This window comes from Drosophila persimilis, unplaced genomic scaffold, assembly GCF_003286085.1.
Source record: "Drosophila persimilis strain 14011-0111.01,24,50 unplaced genomic scaffold, DperRS2 tig00000206-arrow-arrow-pilon, whole genome shotgun sequence".
NCBI classification, from domain to species: domain Eukaryota; kingdom Metazoa; phylum Arthropoda; class Insecta; order Diptera; family Drosophilidae; genus Drosophila; species Drosophila persimilis.
Window position 1 is genome coordinate 23,969 of NW_020825302.1, and position 15,315 is coordinate 39,283.

General features: G+C 46.1%; 5 protein-coding genes across 6 annotated transcripts; 3 read left to right on the top strand and 2 right to left on the bottom strand.

The window, feature by feature from the left end:
- Positions 1-110: 110 nt before the first annotated feature.
- On the bottom strand, positions 111-1,700 carry LOC113565899 (putative tRNA pseudouridine synthase Pus10). Its single transcript, XM_026989267.1, has 2 exons — positions 1,567-1,700; positions 111-1,508 (listed from the first exon to the last, which is right to left on the bottom strand). Exons 1-2 carry the CDS (start codon positions 1,684-1,686, stop codon positions 132-134), a joined length of 1,497 nt encoding a protein of 498 aa, XP_026845068.1. The 5' UTR covers positions 1,687-1,700; the 3' UTR covers positions 111-131.
- Positions 1,701-1,772: 72 nt separating this feature from the next.
- On the top strand, positions 1,773-2,491 carry LOC113565900 (NADH dehydrogenase [ubiquinone] iron-sulfur protein 5-like). Its single transcript, XM_026989268.1, has 3 exons — positions 1,773-1,838; positions 2,024-2,241; positions 2,307-2,491. The coding sequence occupies exons 2-3, from the start codon at positions 2,029-2,031 to the stop codon at positions 2,397-2,399; spliced, it is 306 nt and encodes a 101-aa protein (XP_026845069.1). The 5' UTR covers positions 1,773-1,838; positions 2,024-2,028; the 3' UTR covers positions 2,400-2,491.
- Positions 2,492-2,750: 259 nt separating this feature from the next.
- Positions 2,751-4,018, top strand: LOC113565901 (U5 small nuclear ribonucleoprotein 40 kDa protein-like). The gene is made up of 3 exons (XM_026989269.1): positions 2,751-2,902; positions 2,972-3,101; positions 3,167-4,018. The coding sequence occupies exons 1-3, from the start codon at positions 2,795-2,797 to the stop codon at positions 3,970-3,972; spliced, it is 1,044 nt and encodes a 347-aa protein (XP_026845070.1). The 5' UTR covers positions 2,751-2,794; the 3' UTR covers positions 3,973-4,018.
- LOC113565902 (protein transport protein SFT2-like) lies at positions 4,013-4,820 on the bottom strand. The gene is made up of 2 exons (XM_026989270.1): positions 4,617-4,820; positions 4,013-4,549 (listed from the first exon to the last, which is right to left on the bottom strand). Exons 1-2 carry the CDS (start codon positions 4,800-4,802, stop codon positions 4,118-4,120), a joined length of 618 nt encoding a protein of 205 aa, XP_026845071.1. The 5' UTR covers positions 4,803-4,820; the 3' UTR covers positions 4,013-4,117.
- Positions 4,821-6,445: 1,625 nt separating this feature from the next.
- On the top strand, positions 6,446-15,274 carry LOC113565905 (dual specificity protein phosphatase CDC14B-like). Of its 2 annotated transcripts, none has more exons than XM_026989273.1 (7): positions 6,446-6,883; positions 10,365-10,519; positions 10,586-10,851; positions 10,915-11,585; positions 11,647-12,402; positions 12,466-12,816; positions 13,713-15,274. In XM_026989273.1, exons 2-7 carry the CDS (start codon positions 10,462-10,464, stop codon positions 14,884-14,886), a joined length of 3,276 nt encoding a protein of 1,091 aa, XP_026845074.1. In that variant the 5' UTR covers positions 6,446-6,883; positions 10,365-10,461; the 3' UTR covers positions 14,887-15,274. The 2 variants fall into 2 exon arrangements, with proteins under 2 accessions (XP_026845074.1, XP_026845075.1); XM_026989274.1 differs by having other exon boundaries at positions 6,462-6,883; positions 14,360-14,442.
- The last annotated feature ends 41 nt before the right edge of the window (positions 15,275-15,315 follow it).

The following is a 15,315-nucleotide window of genomic DNA, read 5'->3' on the forward strand; positions in this document are numbered from 1 at the left end:
ACGCTCCAGCTGATAAGAAATAGTGATGGTTCATGAACGAACTGAACTGGCTCGTGAGCTGCCAGTCGCGAGCAGTGCTGCAAAGGGCAAGATTTGAACTCATTTCAACGTAATTTTTGTACAAAAAACTTTTATTGGGCAACAGAATTATCCACCTCGGGCGGCCAGTCCAGATCAATGCCCACCACATCAAGGGCCTGTATATCTATGGGTTTGCCTATAATTGATGAGAACGAAGGCGTGGTCCTGCCGAATTCGCCGTGAACCAATTCTTTGATGTAAGTGCCCGCCTGGGTGACTATGTCGATGACCAGCACCAGGGGATTGTCACGTTGCAGTCGCGCCTTTACGCTGTAGATTGTGCGAGGTCGTGTGTGCAGCGGCCGACGATGCAGGACCCTTATGGGAGTCTTCTGTTGAATGTCAAAGCTCTCGGAGATCTGCAGTTTTTGAAGCATTTCCAACGTAGCGGGCTCTTTGAGGGCACACAATGCGCGATAATATTTGCGTTTCTGCTCCTCGCCCGTCTTGATGTTCATCGCCTGCTCACGGGGCACCACCTGGAGATTGAGTATGGATACTTTGCCAGATGTATCCACTGCTTGTTCCATGGCCAGGGCCTGCTCTCTTGTCAGTGTGCTTCTCCTGGAATTGGGTATCTCCAGAACAAAGGGACGACCCTTGCCCAGGCAACGCACATCCACATCCTCCCTTCCGCTGGACATGAAGGTGATCTTTGGCACGGTCTCTGTGAAATGCGGTCCCACACTCCGTATGATAATCTCCTCGATGCTGTCCTCCATCTGCCGCACTCCTTGCAGCAGCCATGGGGTGTGGGAGAGCTCGCGGCTCAGCTTCCGGTACCGGCCTGCCACACAGACCATGGGACCCTGAAGATCCACGGACTTGAGACTGAGGGACTCGTCCACAGCTGGGGGCGGAATGGGCAAATACTTCTCGAACGTCTCCGCCTTCACACGTGACGGCTGGTATTGCTTCTCCAGCAATCCACGGGAGATTTCAACGCGTCTCAATGCCTTGCCGGGAAAGGCCGCACGATTCAGTTCCACCAGTTTGTCCACCTCTTCCTCCTCCACCTTGTGTCGCAGATCAATGCTGATCACCAGTCCATTGGCATCGTACTTCTTGTCCAGCTTTTTGCATATTATGGGATGTAGAATCAGCTTCACCGCCTCCTTGATGGGCACATCTGGCGGGGAATTGCTGTGAACAGTGGATCCAAACTTCCTCTGGAGGGCAAACCACATGGAGAGCTGTCGCAGCTGCAGGCTCATGGGCATTGTAATGGCCAAAACGATGCCCTCGCTATCATATTTGCCAAATTCCGAAGCGATGATGCCCTCGATCAGCTCCCGCTGAAAGTCCTCGGAGAAGATGCCCAAACAGGTTGAGCAGTGGGTTAGACGGGGCTTCTTGAGCGGCTGTTCGTCTGTGGAGATGACATTATCTTCATCCTCTACCTGATCTTCAGTCACTTTTACTCCCAGCTGTAGAAAAGTATACGTTTGAAATATTGTCTTGCCAGTAATGCCTATTTTTACTCACCCGCTGGAGAGATTTGTGGATATCATTGTACTCGGAACCGCGTGCCCTAAGATAACGTAACTGACAAACCTTGCAGACGCCACAGGACATCAAATAGTCCACGAGTTCTTGGTTTTTCATTTTGATTTAAACAAAACGTGGAGTGCGTCCGGTGCCGCTAAAAGCACTATCAGCTGTCGGGCGATTCAAACGTTAGCCAACACTAAGCGCTGGTCGGTTCAAGAAAAACACGGAAAGAAATTGTTTTCATTGCCAATTTATTGGAATTTAAGGTGCGTGGCGAGTCAATTTATAAGAAAATCCTACAAAAGAACGAATTAAATGAGCAAATTCACTATTTAAGTCTAATTGCAAGCCAAAGTGTGCCTTCTATGAGCTTTGTTATGGTTACGTCACAGAAGGAACAGACAAAATCTCCATACTGACTCTCATGGATATGTTTTTCTTTAATACGCAGGCAACATGTCTCTGACGCCCTTCCTGCGCCTGCCCCTCACGGATCTGACCGGCTGTCTGATCAACCATCAGACCTACGACAAATGTGGAAAATTTGAAATGAAAATGATGGACTGCTTGGAGGCCTACGGCCTGGAGCGCGGCAAAAAGGAGTGCGCCGATCTCATTGCGGACTTCCAGGAGTGCGTGGGCATGAACAAGCAACTCATGCGTTTCCATGTGGGTTTTCTTACGTCTAAGAAGCAAGGAATTGCTTAAAACTTCATTTTAAATCTCTGTTTTAGGCCATGAGGAACGAGCGCTATAAGCAGTGGCTGTTGGGAGAGCGTAAGAAGGCTGAACTCTTTGCTGAGGCACCGCGCGTAGATGCCTATTAAGAAAGGGAGCAATTTCGTGTATAACTTCATATGAATAGCCGCAAATTGTATAAAAAAAATAAATAAAATAAAACGAAATCTGTATCATCTGATTTGGACAGTCTGGCAACCCTCCCAATAGTTGAAGTGCTGTACAATGACGAATTCCAGAAATATTGAATTTTGACTCATTGAATAAAAAAATAATTAAATAATAATTGTAATAAAACTCTAATTCAATGCCAATTTTTTTATAATAGTTTAACAGAGAAAACTTGTAAAATAAATAATGGAAAATTAGTATCGCAGTCTGGCATCACTGGCTGACATCAAATTGTCATCTCTAGTTGTTTTTTTGCCGAAAAAATTTCTGCCTTCTACGAATTTTGTAATATTTCTGTATAAAATAAAATAAAATGGGCACTAAACGACCCCACAACAGTGTGGTACCAGCCCAGGAGACAAAGCGCAGTAAAAATGATATAATAGCATATACAAATCGGGATAAAGCGCTCTTGGAATCGGTAAGCGTGGTGGAAAGAAGAAGCATCAGGATTTCCCTATGGAAATTTGTTAAATTTGTTATTTTTCAGGGTGTAAGAAGAACATCCAATCTGCAGGCACCCATAATGCAATTGGAGGGACATGAGGGAGAGATCTTTACGACAGAATTCCATCCGGAAGGAGAACTTTTGCTGTCCTCTGGCTTCGATCGCCAGCTTTGTAAGAAAAACCCATCTAAAACCATGGGAAAAACACTACCAGTCAATTTTCATTTAATTTCCTAGATATTTGGCAAGTCTATGATGACTGTGAGAATGTAATGGCCATGTCCGGACACACTGGAGCCGTGATGGAAGCCCATTTTACCCCCGATGGCTCCCACATCTTCACCTGCTCCACAGACAAAACGCTGGCCATTTGGGATATAGTCACGGGCCAAAGATTGCGTCGTTTCAAGGGCCACACGAGCTTTGTGAACAGTGTCCAGGGCACGAGGAGGGGACAACAGCTGCTGTGCTCCGGCAGCGATGATCGGGGCATCAGGATTTGGGATGCCAGAAAAAAGCACGCCGTGCAGACCCTGGAGTCGCCATACCAGGTGACATCCGTGTGCTTTGGCGACACTGGAGAGCAGGTCATCACCGGCGGCATCGATAATGAGCTGAAGATCTGGGACATACGCAAGCAGGAGGTGCTGCACCATCTGCGCGGACACACGGACACCATCACGGGAATGTCCCTCTCGCCAGAAGGTGACTTTATCCTCACCAACTCCATGGATAACACCTTGAGGGTGTGGGATGTGCGTCCCTATGCCCCGGGCGAACGGTGTGTGAAGGTCTTTCAGGGACATCAGCACAATTTCGAAAAGAATCTGTTGCGATGTGCTTGGGCCCCAGGCAGCGATAAGGTCTCTGCTGGTTCCGCTGATCGGCAGGTCTATATTTGGGATGTGAACACAAGGAGGATACTGTACAAGCTCCCTGGACATAATGGCAGTGTAAACGATGTCGACTTCAGCCCCAAAGAGCCGCTTATACTCTCCGCCTCCAGCGATAAGACTTTGTATCTGGGAGAGATTGAGGAATGACACTACTTCGGAGACATTTGATGATTAATAAACCTTATAATGTCGATTCTTTTGTTTTAATTGTATCACAAATAAGTTTTGTTTTGGATTTATCGTAGGGCTAAATAAATTATTTCGTTGTGTGCGCGCGGGCTCTGCCACCGTTTCACACCGGCAAAGCACTGGTTGAGGCGGAGACGCTGCTCTTGAAGAGCTGTCCAAAGAATTTCAAGCCAGTGGCTCCACCCGGCACCATGCCCAGGACCATGAATAGCAAGGCAATGATCTGGGCTACGGCAAAGAGCACTGTAAAGGCTGTACTTTTGGCCACCAGAGCGCAGTAGAGGGTCAGCACCAGGCAGGAGCTGTAGGAGATCGATGAGAGCAGCCGCGGCTTGGAGAACATCTGCTTGAGGAAGGCCCCAAACCCAGAGAGAAAGCAGAAGGCCATGATAAAAAAGAGACTGCCTAATGTGTAAAGCAGGGCAAATTTCCGCGCTTTGAGGATCAGCACGGGAATGTAGAAGGTGGAGAGCGTCATGCAGAGTCCTCCCATACCCAGACACGCCACGAAGCCAACAATACGCTGCAGGCGGGACTAAAAAGAAAAGGGTTACGTTACACACTCTTTATATGCCATTTGCTGTAGGTTATAGACGGCTCACAAGCTTGGGGCAGCACGAGTCCTGTGTGTCCTTCAGCCAACTGTTGGCCTCCTGGGGCTCTGTCTGGCGCGAAAAGATGCCCCCCAGGCTGGGCACCTTCAGCTGTGGCATCTTTACATTGAAATTCTTCTTCTGATCGCTCTGCAGCAGCAGATATTCGTCCAAATCCTGTTTTAAATTGCTCATCGCGTGTCAAAAAACTTCTTCCAAAACAAAACAAAAGTGGGTTTCGGTGTGACGGCAGATATTTCGATCAAATATACGGTCTTACCCTCAGAAATATACCCAAAATATTACCGTAAATATACAAGTTCCATCATACATATTCCTCGTTTTTGATATTCCGTCGAATATTATTAGCTAGATAGAAAATTTTGCAATGCCCACATAGTTTTATACAATTGATGAATAAATTTTCTACTTAACTGGCTTATTCTAAATACTTGCTTTTATTTGATCTTGTCTAAAAATAGGTTTTAGTGAAATTGGTCAAACAAAAAAAGGATTTACCAAAATAGGTCACACTAAAAAACAAAAGAGTATTGTCGTTCATATTGTTCAATTTTTATATTCCCTTGAATAATTCTGGCTAACTAAAACTCTTAGTTCTGCCCACATAATTTTAGGCCGTTGATGAATAAATTTTCTTCAAGATTGGATAGTTTTTAGTCCTTGCTTTTATTGTATTTTGACTAAACCAAGGCTTAAACAAAATAGTTCAACAGTTCAGTCGCAATGTTGCTGATATTTGAAGTCTTGATGCGTGTATAGGCCTTGGTATACTCTATTTCGTTAATTCATGGAAATTATTAGTATCTTGTATATATGTACATATCTCCATCCTGATACCTATTGAATGAGCTTTAAAATGTCGTTGAAATAGGTTTAAAACAGAGACTAAAATTGGAGCCTGGGATGACAAACATTTTCGCAGTCCTATAACATCCATTTCCCCCAGGGTATGTGTGCATGGAATGGGACTCATTGTTGTCAACCGGTAATGACGACTAATTCCTGGTTATTCTTTCTTCCGTCGAATATTTTGCCCAGATAATTTTATATGATTGATGAATCAATTTTGATCAAGATTAACTACTTTTAAGTACTCCATTTTATTATATTGTGTGTGCGCAACGAAATTTGTTTTGAGTTGCGCGCCTTGGCCGCAGAAAGAATGCTAGAGACTTAGTTAGATCTAGCTTTTCTTGAAACTGGGCTTTGACTACATATATATGTGCCAAGGCAATAGCTCATTGAAAACTCACCCACAATTGGGTGCACTATGGACAATATGCAAAGAGCGCCTTCAACTCTTTGTTCACTGTATTTCCAACGTCATACACAAAAATTGTTCTCGAACACGGCCAACCACATTCCAATTTTCGTCGAGCACAACAAATTCGACGAAGAAGTTCGACTGTGTATACCCACCTTTAACAGAAATATCCACCGTGCTTTAAATATTAGTAAATTTAGTCCTTTTAAATTTAACGGCTCCCGTACCGATCTATTGCTAACGAAAATATCGATATAGCGCAATACATCGCTGTGCTGCACCACCGATAAAAACAACCTGAGAGAGCAGAACAGTGTTGGCCACTTCTTAGCCAAAAAATAGCTATAGTTTTTTAAAAAGATGGCCAACTTTTTTGTAACAACTAATTTATTAATATATTGTGGCATCATTGCATTTTGAAATATTTTAGGAAGAAAAGCAAACATGGCTAAATATGTAGTTGAAATAACCAGATTTCTGCCTAATTTGAAAGTTCAAGAAATCTACATTATATATAGCCAAAACAACTGTAAAATAGCTAGATTCCCAACGCCGGAGAGGAGAGCGGGACCGCAATGACCGAGTGGGGGAGATTGAGAGCAAGAAAAAGCGCCAACGCTGCAATGTAATTTTCAGTTTACTTTTGTTTTGGAGCTCTCTCGAGCAGCAGTTGATAAATTTTCGTTGGATCCCGTGCGCTCCATTTTGACCGTGCGCTGCCGTGTTCGTTACGGTATTTGAAAAATAGAAAACAGAATTAATCTAAAGCTTGCTTTGAGAATGTTGTTGAATGGAAATCGCACATATGTATATTTCCTAATGTCAAATTTCCGTTAATAAATTTACAGTTTTAAATTGAAAATAACCCAAAAAAAATACGATTTCCCCAAAATTAAGTGTTATGTTGTGTGGAGTGTGGTGTGGCTGCTGCTCCAATACAGATCCTGTGCATATCCATACATAGCCGTTGCGGGAAGCTAATAACAGTTTGGTGAGTCTCCTTCTTCCAATACGCCATGCCCACGTACTACGTTCCAATTAGAAACTGTGTAACTGTAAAAACCCCTGCCACCCATTCCCAGATAGAACCACGAAAATAGTCCAGAAATGGTTCCGTTCCCCCAAAAATTGATTACGCAGTACTACACATCCCATCCAAGTCTTCTTCGTCGCCAGTTCGGGTTTCTTTTTCAGTTTTGTGTTGGGTTTTTGTTGAAAAATGCGTTGGTTGCTTTTATTAATACAACACACACACACACACAGCCCACTGAGAGAGCGAGAGAGAGAGAGAGAGAAAGAGCGCCATATAAAAGCCGCAGAAGCGCAAGTGTAAATGAGAGGACGTTTGGAGCACGGAGAGCCGGAGAGAGCGGCTAAACCAGCTTTTCAGAGAGATGGAGCATGCGCAGTGGTAGGCAAGAGCGGCAATTGGCCGTGTTGTTTTTATACCCCGTACTCAGAATAATGTACAAAGGTAGATTACCATAGCCAGATTCGATGAGATCAATAAGATCAATCAATTTGAAGAAAATAATAGCTAGAAAAAGTGTATGTTTCCGCCTCTAAAACTAAGAAAAACAAGATCCAGTGGCACTTGTAGATGCTAGTATTCCATATGGCTCCACCGGACACTTGGTAATGGGCATATCTTTGTCGAATCACTCGACTTAATCGGTCTCTCTAGCTGGTTAGTGGGCGGGTGACGTTAGGGGGGGAGGTGGCTCTTGCAGGTGAATGCTGTTGCCGTTGTAATGTGGATTTGTTGTGGTATGTGCGCGCGGCAAAAATCGCTGGCCTGCCACGGCACCGCGTCCATATTCCCCAACTGAAAACTAACTTTGAAAACGTATAGCATCGTATTCAATCGCCAATGCATTGACGTTGCTTTTAGTTTTGCTCGCTTTTCTCTGTCGTTGCTATTGTCATTCTTGGCTATTTGTGCCTGGGCTGTAGTCGTGCTGTAGGTGACGTCACACACTGGGCCCAGCTACATATATTTAAAACTCGTTTCGACGCTTTTCAAATGGCCATTGTTTTCGGAATAGTCGCCAGTGCCTAGCCCAAGCCATATTCCAGCTGAAGGTAAGGCACACCCAGACCAATGGAGCTGTCTCCAGTTGGCACCCAAACCAGATTCAATCGGAGATCGGGATTAGACTACCTTCTGTTTAATATACCTTGCCCTAGCCCATCTCCCATTTCCAACTGTAGGAGGAGTGCTCTCCGTCCAGGGTCGCCTTTCTATCGCATTCTACTCACTCTTTTATGTTTGCTTTTCCACTCGTCTTTTCAATGTTTAAACAGAACAGCGATAAGCCCGATTAAGTGTGTGTGTGTGTTTGTTTGTGGCTGATATGATTTCGATGTCGTCACGTGGGAGTTGTCGTTGGAGTTCTCCACAGCACAGAATGGAAGAGAAAGATAGAGAGGCGGAGAGTAAATTGCATACTCCTGCTGATAGTGTCGTCAATTAGCGGGTCGCTATATTTAGAAATGATCTTCGTTCCAGCGAGAAAGATAGAGAGAGAAAGAAAGAGAGAGAGTTGGAAATGTTCTTCGATTCAGCGCATCGAAAAGGAGTAGCGAAAGGGGGATAGAAAGAGTTCCAAATTCGAAATATTCGATTGAACAGTGAATGAAGTAGGAAGAAAAAGAGAGAAAGAGAGAAAGAGAGAGAGAGAGAGCTGGGAGCTGGGAGCTAAACATAGAACAAAAACAGAGAGAAAGAAAGCTTCGGATAGCATTGCATATCGATCGTTGCTATATGAATGAGAATTTGCAGTTAGCCTTTGTCCTAGAGAGCGCCCCATCAAGTACCGTAAATGTACTATGGTATGGGCGGTAGCGGTAGTGCCCTATATCTCAATATCTTCATCTATTTTTGCTTCCGTTATTCGCACGGCCCGCCCCAATGTCATGCGATATAAGTAGTACCTACACCTTTGGCGCCCGGCTTGCCACCTATCTTTGGATCTGGGCTTAGTCGACATGCAAATGTGCCATAAAAAGCCCTCCGGCGTCTTGACTTTTCAACTTTAAAATCAGGAAAAGGAAGTGCATGGAGGGGTGGGCAGGGGTGGACAGACGTTGGAGCGCATCGTATAACCCAGCTGAGGTCCAAAATTCTCTAAAGGCACGCCAACTGCTGCTTAGCTTTGGAAAAGGTTACAAATTTGCATAAAATCGAACATTTACATGTGTTTTCCTATGGGCATGGGTATGGGTATGGCTGTGTGTGTGCGTAACAGTTTCGATGATGGGGTCAACATCGTAAACCTTCTTCTGGTGGGACCGCAGACCCATAAAATACATTCTCTTATGCAGATTAGTAGATGAAGGCACGCCCTTAGACCTACAGAATAATCCGCCCTTTGGGGAAATTGATAGGAGAAAACTTTAGATAAGGGAACTTAAGAGATCGGAAAATATATGGGATACAGGGGAAAATGTATGGAAATTTCCTTGGAACAGTTAAATAAACCAAAACCAAACGGTGTACCCCTTCAATCATCATATTTCCAAGATACTCCATCCACTTTCCCCTGTTTATTTTCTTGGATCCTTCGCGAAAGAGTGTTCCCCATTCGAGACTACAGGCTGTTACCATCAATTGTTTATGGGATTTATGTTTATGCGGATGCCAGCAAAACTGACGACTTGATAGAATGACTGAATGACGGAGGGAGGGACTGCGGAGTGATGGCTATATGCATATGTATGTACATATGTATATCGATATGGAAGCCATCACCTACATACAATATATGACTACGACGAAAGGAAAAGTGGAGCAAATAAGGCAAAAGAATTGTGTCTTGCGGGTGGGGGAGCACTCTGCCTAGATGGGTAGGGTAATGGGTAATGGTTGGGGGCAAGACCACTCATAAAGTTGGTAAAAGCGACAAACAGATCACATGTTTCCACTCAATACATAGACACACTCATACATACATATATGAAGGCGCCATACATATAGGTGGAACACCCTTTGCGGAAAACATCATTTATTTCCATCCAATTAAGGCAAAGTCAGGTCTCTCTCAGGTCTCACTGTGCAGGCGGCCTTTGTGTGTCTGCGTGACTGTGTGTGGGCGCATTTGTTGCTAACAAACGAAAGAAAGAACAAAAGCTTATAGTAGAAATGTTATATTCCAGGGGTTACGACTAAGAGATACCACCCATCTACTGATAGACTGCGAGGAATACAGGTATTTTTGTGTATCATTATCATTGATCGGTTTCACCTGTCAAGCTGTCGCATCCATTCACTTCTATAGGGTACTCGAATAATAGTAAACAATCGAATTTGTTAATGAAAGATCGCATGCGGAAGCGGCAAACCAAAGACCCCGTGTGTGTGGGCTTTCCAGAAGTGATTTAAGACACTTTGGCGAGAGTTTTACTGCTTTACTGTTGCTGCAGAGCCATTCAAAAGTTTTGTAATAAATGTAGATTCTTTTATATTGTTGCAGTCGCCAAGCAGCAGTCGTTGGTGTTGTCTCCGTGCCCCCTTAGACGTAGCCGTAGCCGTAGCCGTGTCCGATTCCGAGTCCGAGCCCCATATCCGCTATGATGCTGGACGATGACAACTCAGATCTCTTGGTCTGTGCATCAGAAATGATGAAAGGTAAGTGAATAATCGAACTTCCTTCGAGTCTCTACAGACGCCTAATACTTGTATCTCCCCCTGTAGACCGTTTGTATTTTGTGGCGTTCAAGAAGAACATCAAGCCCAAGAATACCGTCAACACGCACTACTTCAGCATCGATGAGGAGTTCATCTACGAGAACTTTTACAGCGATTTTGGTCCCCTCAATATCTGCATGCTGTATCGATACTGCATGAAGCTCAACACGAAGCTGAGTGCCAAGTGCCATGCCAACAGAAAGATTGTCCACTACACCTCCATGAATCCGGCCAAGCGGCTCAATGCGGCATATCTGATCGGTTCGTATGCCGTAAGTATGGCATGAAGATCACTTGAAAAGAGCCAAAGTAATATGAATTTTCCTTGATTATAGATTATCTACCTGAATAAGACGCCTCTGGAGGCCTATAGGCCTCTGGTGTCTGGCGAAATACCCGCCTATACGCGCTTCTGCGATGCCAGCTATGGTCCCAGCAGTTTCAAGATCTCCCTGCTGGATTGCCTGAATGCCGTGCACAAGGGCCTGCAGGCGGGCTTCTTCAATTTCGATGACTTTGATGCCGAGGAGTACGAGTACTTTGAGCGCGTGGAGAACGGCGACTTCAATTGGATTGTCCCCCAGAAGTTTATTGCCTTTTGTGGGCCACATCAGAAGAGCAAGACCCTGCCCAATGGGTATCCGTGCCATGCACCGGAGCGATACTTTTCCTACTTTCGGGAGAACCATGTGACCACCGTTATTCGACTGAATGCGAAGGTCTACCATGCCTCCTCGTTTGAGAATGCCGGCTTCGATCACAAGGATCTGTTCTTCATCGATGGAAGCACACCAAGCGATGCCATCATGAAGAAGTTCCTCTCCATCTGTGAGACCACAAAGGGTGCCATAGCCGTGCACTGCAAGGCGGGACTAGGTCGCACGGGCAGCCTCATTGGAGCGTATATGATGAAGCATTATGGTTTTACCGCACTAGAGGCCATTGCCTGGCTAAGGCTGTGCCGCCCGGGTTCCGTGATTGGCCATCAGCAGCAGTGGATGGAGGAGTATGTACAGATATAGCCAGGAGTATAGTAATCCCACTAATCCCCTGCATTCTCTTTACAGCAAACAAAGCTGGTTGTGGTCCGAGGGCGAACGTATGCGCCGTCGCACTGGTGTTCCCATGCTACGGCACACGTATGGCATCTACAGCCTGGAGCTGAAGACCAAACTGACCGAAGCCTCCGCCGCCTCGAATCCCCCCGTGGATCTGCTGATGAATCGAGTCAAGGGGATTTCCCAACGTGTGGACACAATGCATCTGAATGACCAGGACACAGCCCTGGATTCGGGTGCCGACCAGACGGACGAAGAGATCTCCGAGCAGCGGCGCCTAGAGCGGAACGAACGAGCGCTGTACCAGCGCTGCACCACGGAAGATCCCAATTGCAATGTCAGCGACAACGACACGGATACGGCCAGCGCACCGGCCGAAGCCCCACCGCTGGCCGCCACCTACACAATGTCAACGCGACGCCGCAAGTCCCCGTCGGCGGCCAACAAACCCACAGTGATTGCCAACTCCCTGAGGCGCCTGGTCAATCCGGTGGTCACCCATCGTAGTGTGCACAGCGCCACCCCACTGATGACAACTCCGGGTGTTGTTTATGCCACGCCCGACGTCACCACCTGCACTGAGAAGAAGCTGCGGAAGCCCAGTGGCAATGTATTCGATGCGGCCCGCCATACCATCGCATCGACTGTGCGGATGACGCAGACGGCGCTGGAGAAGAAACAGGCCCAGACGCAGGGCGACAAACTGAATCAGATCAAGGCGCTGCGACGGCACCATTCGCGCTCCGTAAATGTTAACAGCAACAAGTAAGTCGCAGAAAATCCCTTAAATATTCGTACAGATTAGCATTTGCAATCTATCTTTTTTAGCGAGCTGGACTCGAATCTGAGGCATACGCGAGCCCGTTCTCAGCCCTTCCGGAACAACAACAATGGGGTGACGGCGACAACCCACGCGACGATAACCGCGAGATGTGCAACGCAGACCACGCCCTCCCTGCTGCAAGGAACAGTGCCGGGAGTGTCGGCGGCAGCGGTGGCGGTTGCTTTGGCCAACAATCTGAACAATAACACCAGCAATAGTACCCTCTCTCACAGCAGTACTCTAAACCCATCCCTGAATAACCAGAATTATAATCAGAACAAAAACAACAATGATGGCACCACTAACAATCTCCTGCCCGGCAGTCGCACCCGCAGCCTGGCGATCTACAGCAAGAGGTAAGTGGTGACCCCTCTACCTCGCCAGAGCTCGAACTCGAAGCTTCCTCCCTCTCGAAATGTAGTCAATAGAAGCCTCAATATTTATGTTGGATTCCATTTGTTCCGTGTGGGCGCGCGGGCTTGCTTAAATCATTTTTTATTGCCCTATTTCGTTGCCTCACCCCCATTCCCGCCCCCATTCCTTGAGTTGTATATAGAGTGTATCTTTATAGGTATTTCCATTAATTTTCCGACCCCTCCCGTAATATAATTTGCACCAAATTAAACCAAACACTAACCTATCAGGAACTATCGATAATTATCGACCACCAAATGATCGATTACTAAATTAAGCTACAACATGGCTTATGTACAGCCACACTATCTATTGATAACCAGGAGAAATCGATCATCAATCGATTATAATTGATATTGATCGAAGATCGATTAAAAACTTAGTTACAAAACGGCGTATGTACAGCCAGACTAATCCAGGAACTATCGAATGATCACTGATCAATTATCGTTGATCGATTACTAAATTTAGCTACTAACTTAGTTTAGAGAAAAAAAAACATTTTGTATTTGGCATTCTCTGCAGTTTGTTTTAAACATTCCGTTTAGTGCATGCCCAAAAATTTGCAAAAAAAAAAAAACAAAAATTTATTTGCGCAAAAAATAAACTATCAAAAAACTTATCAAAATTGTATGTAAGCTTGCGATTATTATTTTGTTTATCGAATGTTTTGGCCTTGTTTTGCTGTTGGTTTGGCATTATGTTTTCCGTAGCATCCCCCTCTGTCTCCTTTGATCTGTATCCGTACCCCCGGTATCCATACTCTGTATCTCTTTATCTGTATCTTTATCTCTTGTGCCGCCATACGCCATACGCTCCATATATGCTCTCCTCCCAGAATGGAATTGAAACACCTGCGCAAGGCGGAACAGCAGGAGCAGCCGGTATCCACTACAACGAACAGCGTCAAGCCGCCACCGTATGCCACCATCAACGAGAGCAAGATCCCTGTGGTGATGATGAGCAGTGCTGCCGCTGGCAGCTCGGCCACCATTCCCCCCACGCGCGGCAGTGCCGCCCGCACCTCGCACCACCATATGACTCTGCGCGGTCGCTCGCGTATCCGCTATCAGCGTCCAGCGGCCGGAGAGCCCGCGCCTGCGGCCGCTCAGGCACAGCCCTGTACGGTGGCGACGGCGCGCTACTATCGCGATGTGTCCGCCATACCCACCGCCATGTCGTCGTTGATTGCTTTGGGAACTAGTTCTTCCAACTCTGCTTCCACTTGTACTACTTCTACTGCTGGTTCTGGTTGCTATAATATAGCCACACGATCCTCCTCCGCTACGCTCGATCTGAACTCGAATCCATTGCCAGCGGCCACACAAGGCACTGGGAGTGGGACTGGGGCTGGGGCCAAGTCCAAGCTATCCAACAACACGAACAACAACCTCAACAACAACTGCAATTTGAGTAATGCCCATTCTTCTGTTTCTCCTCCACCCAACCACAACCACAACCACCACCTCCCATCATCCTCTCCAGACACAGGCCGTCTTAGTGGGCGCGGCAGTGCCGAACTGGAGGCAATCATCGAGCACGTGGGAGCGAGGCGGAACAAGCGATCTCTGAGCTCCACGCGCCTGGACAAGGACAAGTGCGACGAATACAACACGAAACTACTGCGTAAGACGAGCATCGTAGCAGCGGCCGCCGTAGCAGCAGCAGCCTCCGCACCCACTCCTGCCAACCACAATCCGAACAACAACAACCATAGTGGAGGCAGCAGCAAATACAGCAGCAACAGTGGCACACCCACAACACCCAGCACTGGAGGCAGCTTCAAGTTGTCGCGTCGGGTGTTTGGTGAATCGGGTTCCTCGGCATCGACATCGGCCTCCAACTCGGGCATACCCACGCCAACGGCACCGGCACCGTCATCCACGCAGCAGTGGCAGCAGCACCATGTGGCACCACGTGTTGGTAGCCGCCTGTCCAGCGATCGGGAGCGAGAGCGCCAACAGCAGGAGCAGCAACAGTCGCTGAAGCTGCGCAAGAAGATCAGCTACTGAGCAGGAGAAGATTCCCTGTCCTTCCTTGTTGCCTTTAGTTTTACAAACATACAACATAATCCTTTGTTAAATAGTGAGAAATTAAACTTTTGGGAATCTATAGATTATGTCGGAATCCGAATCCCCTCTCCAAATAGAAAGAGTTTCCCCCGCTTTAAATCATATATTGCCTTTGCAATTCTTGTACAAAGTTAACGAATCATTAAAATCAATTTAAACTTCTTGATGTTTTATCACACACGAACCCAAATCCTTTTAGATTGTATTAACGAACGAAATTTATGTGCATTATTCAGACTCGTTTAGAGTGTAAATAGGATACAAGTTTATTTAGTTGTAAGGACCACTATATATATAGCAAAAATAAAAATGTTAATAATATAATATACTTATACTTTGGGAACGTCTAGATTCTCATTAGTATTACAG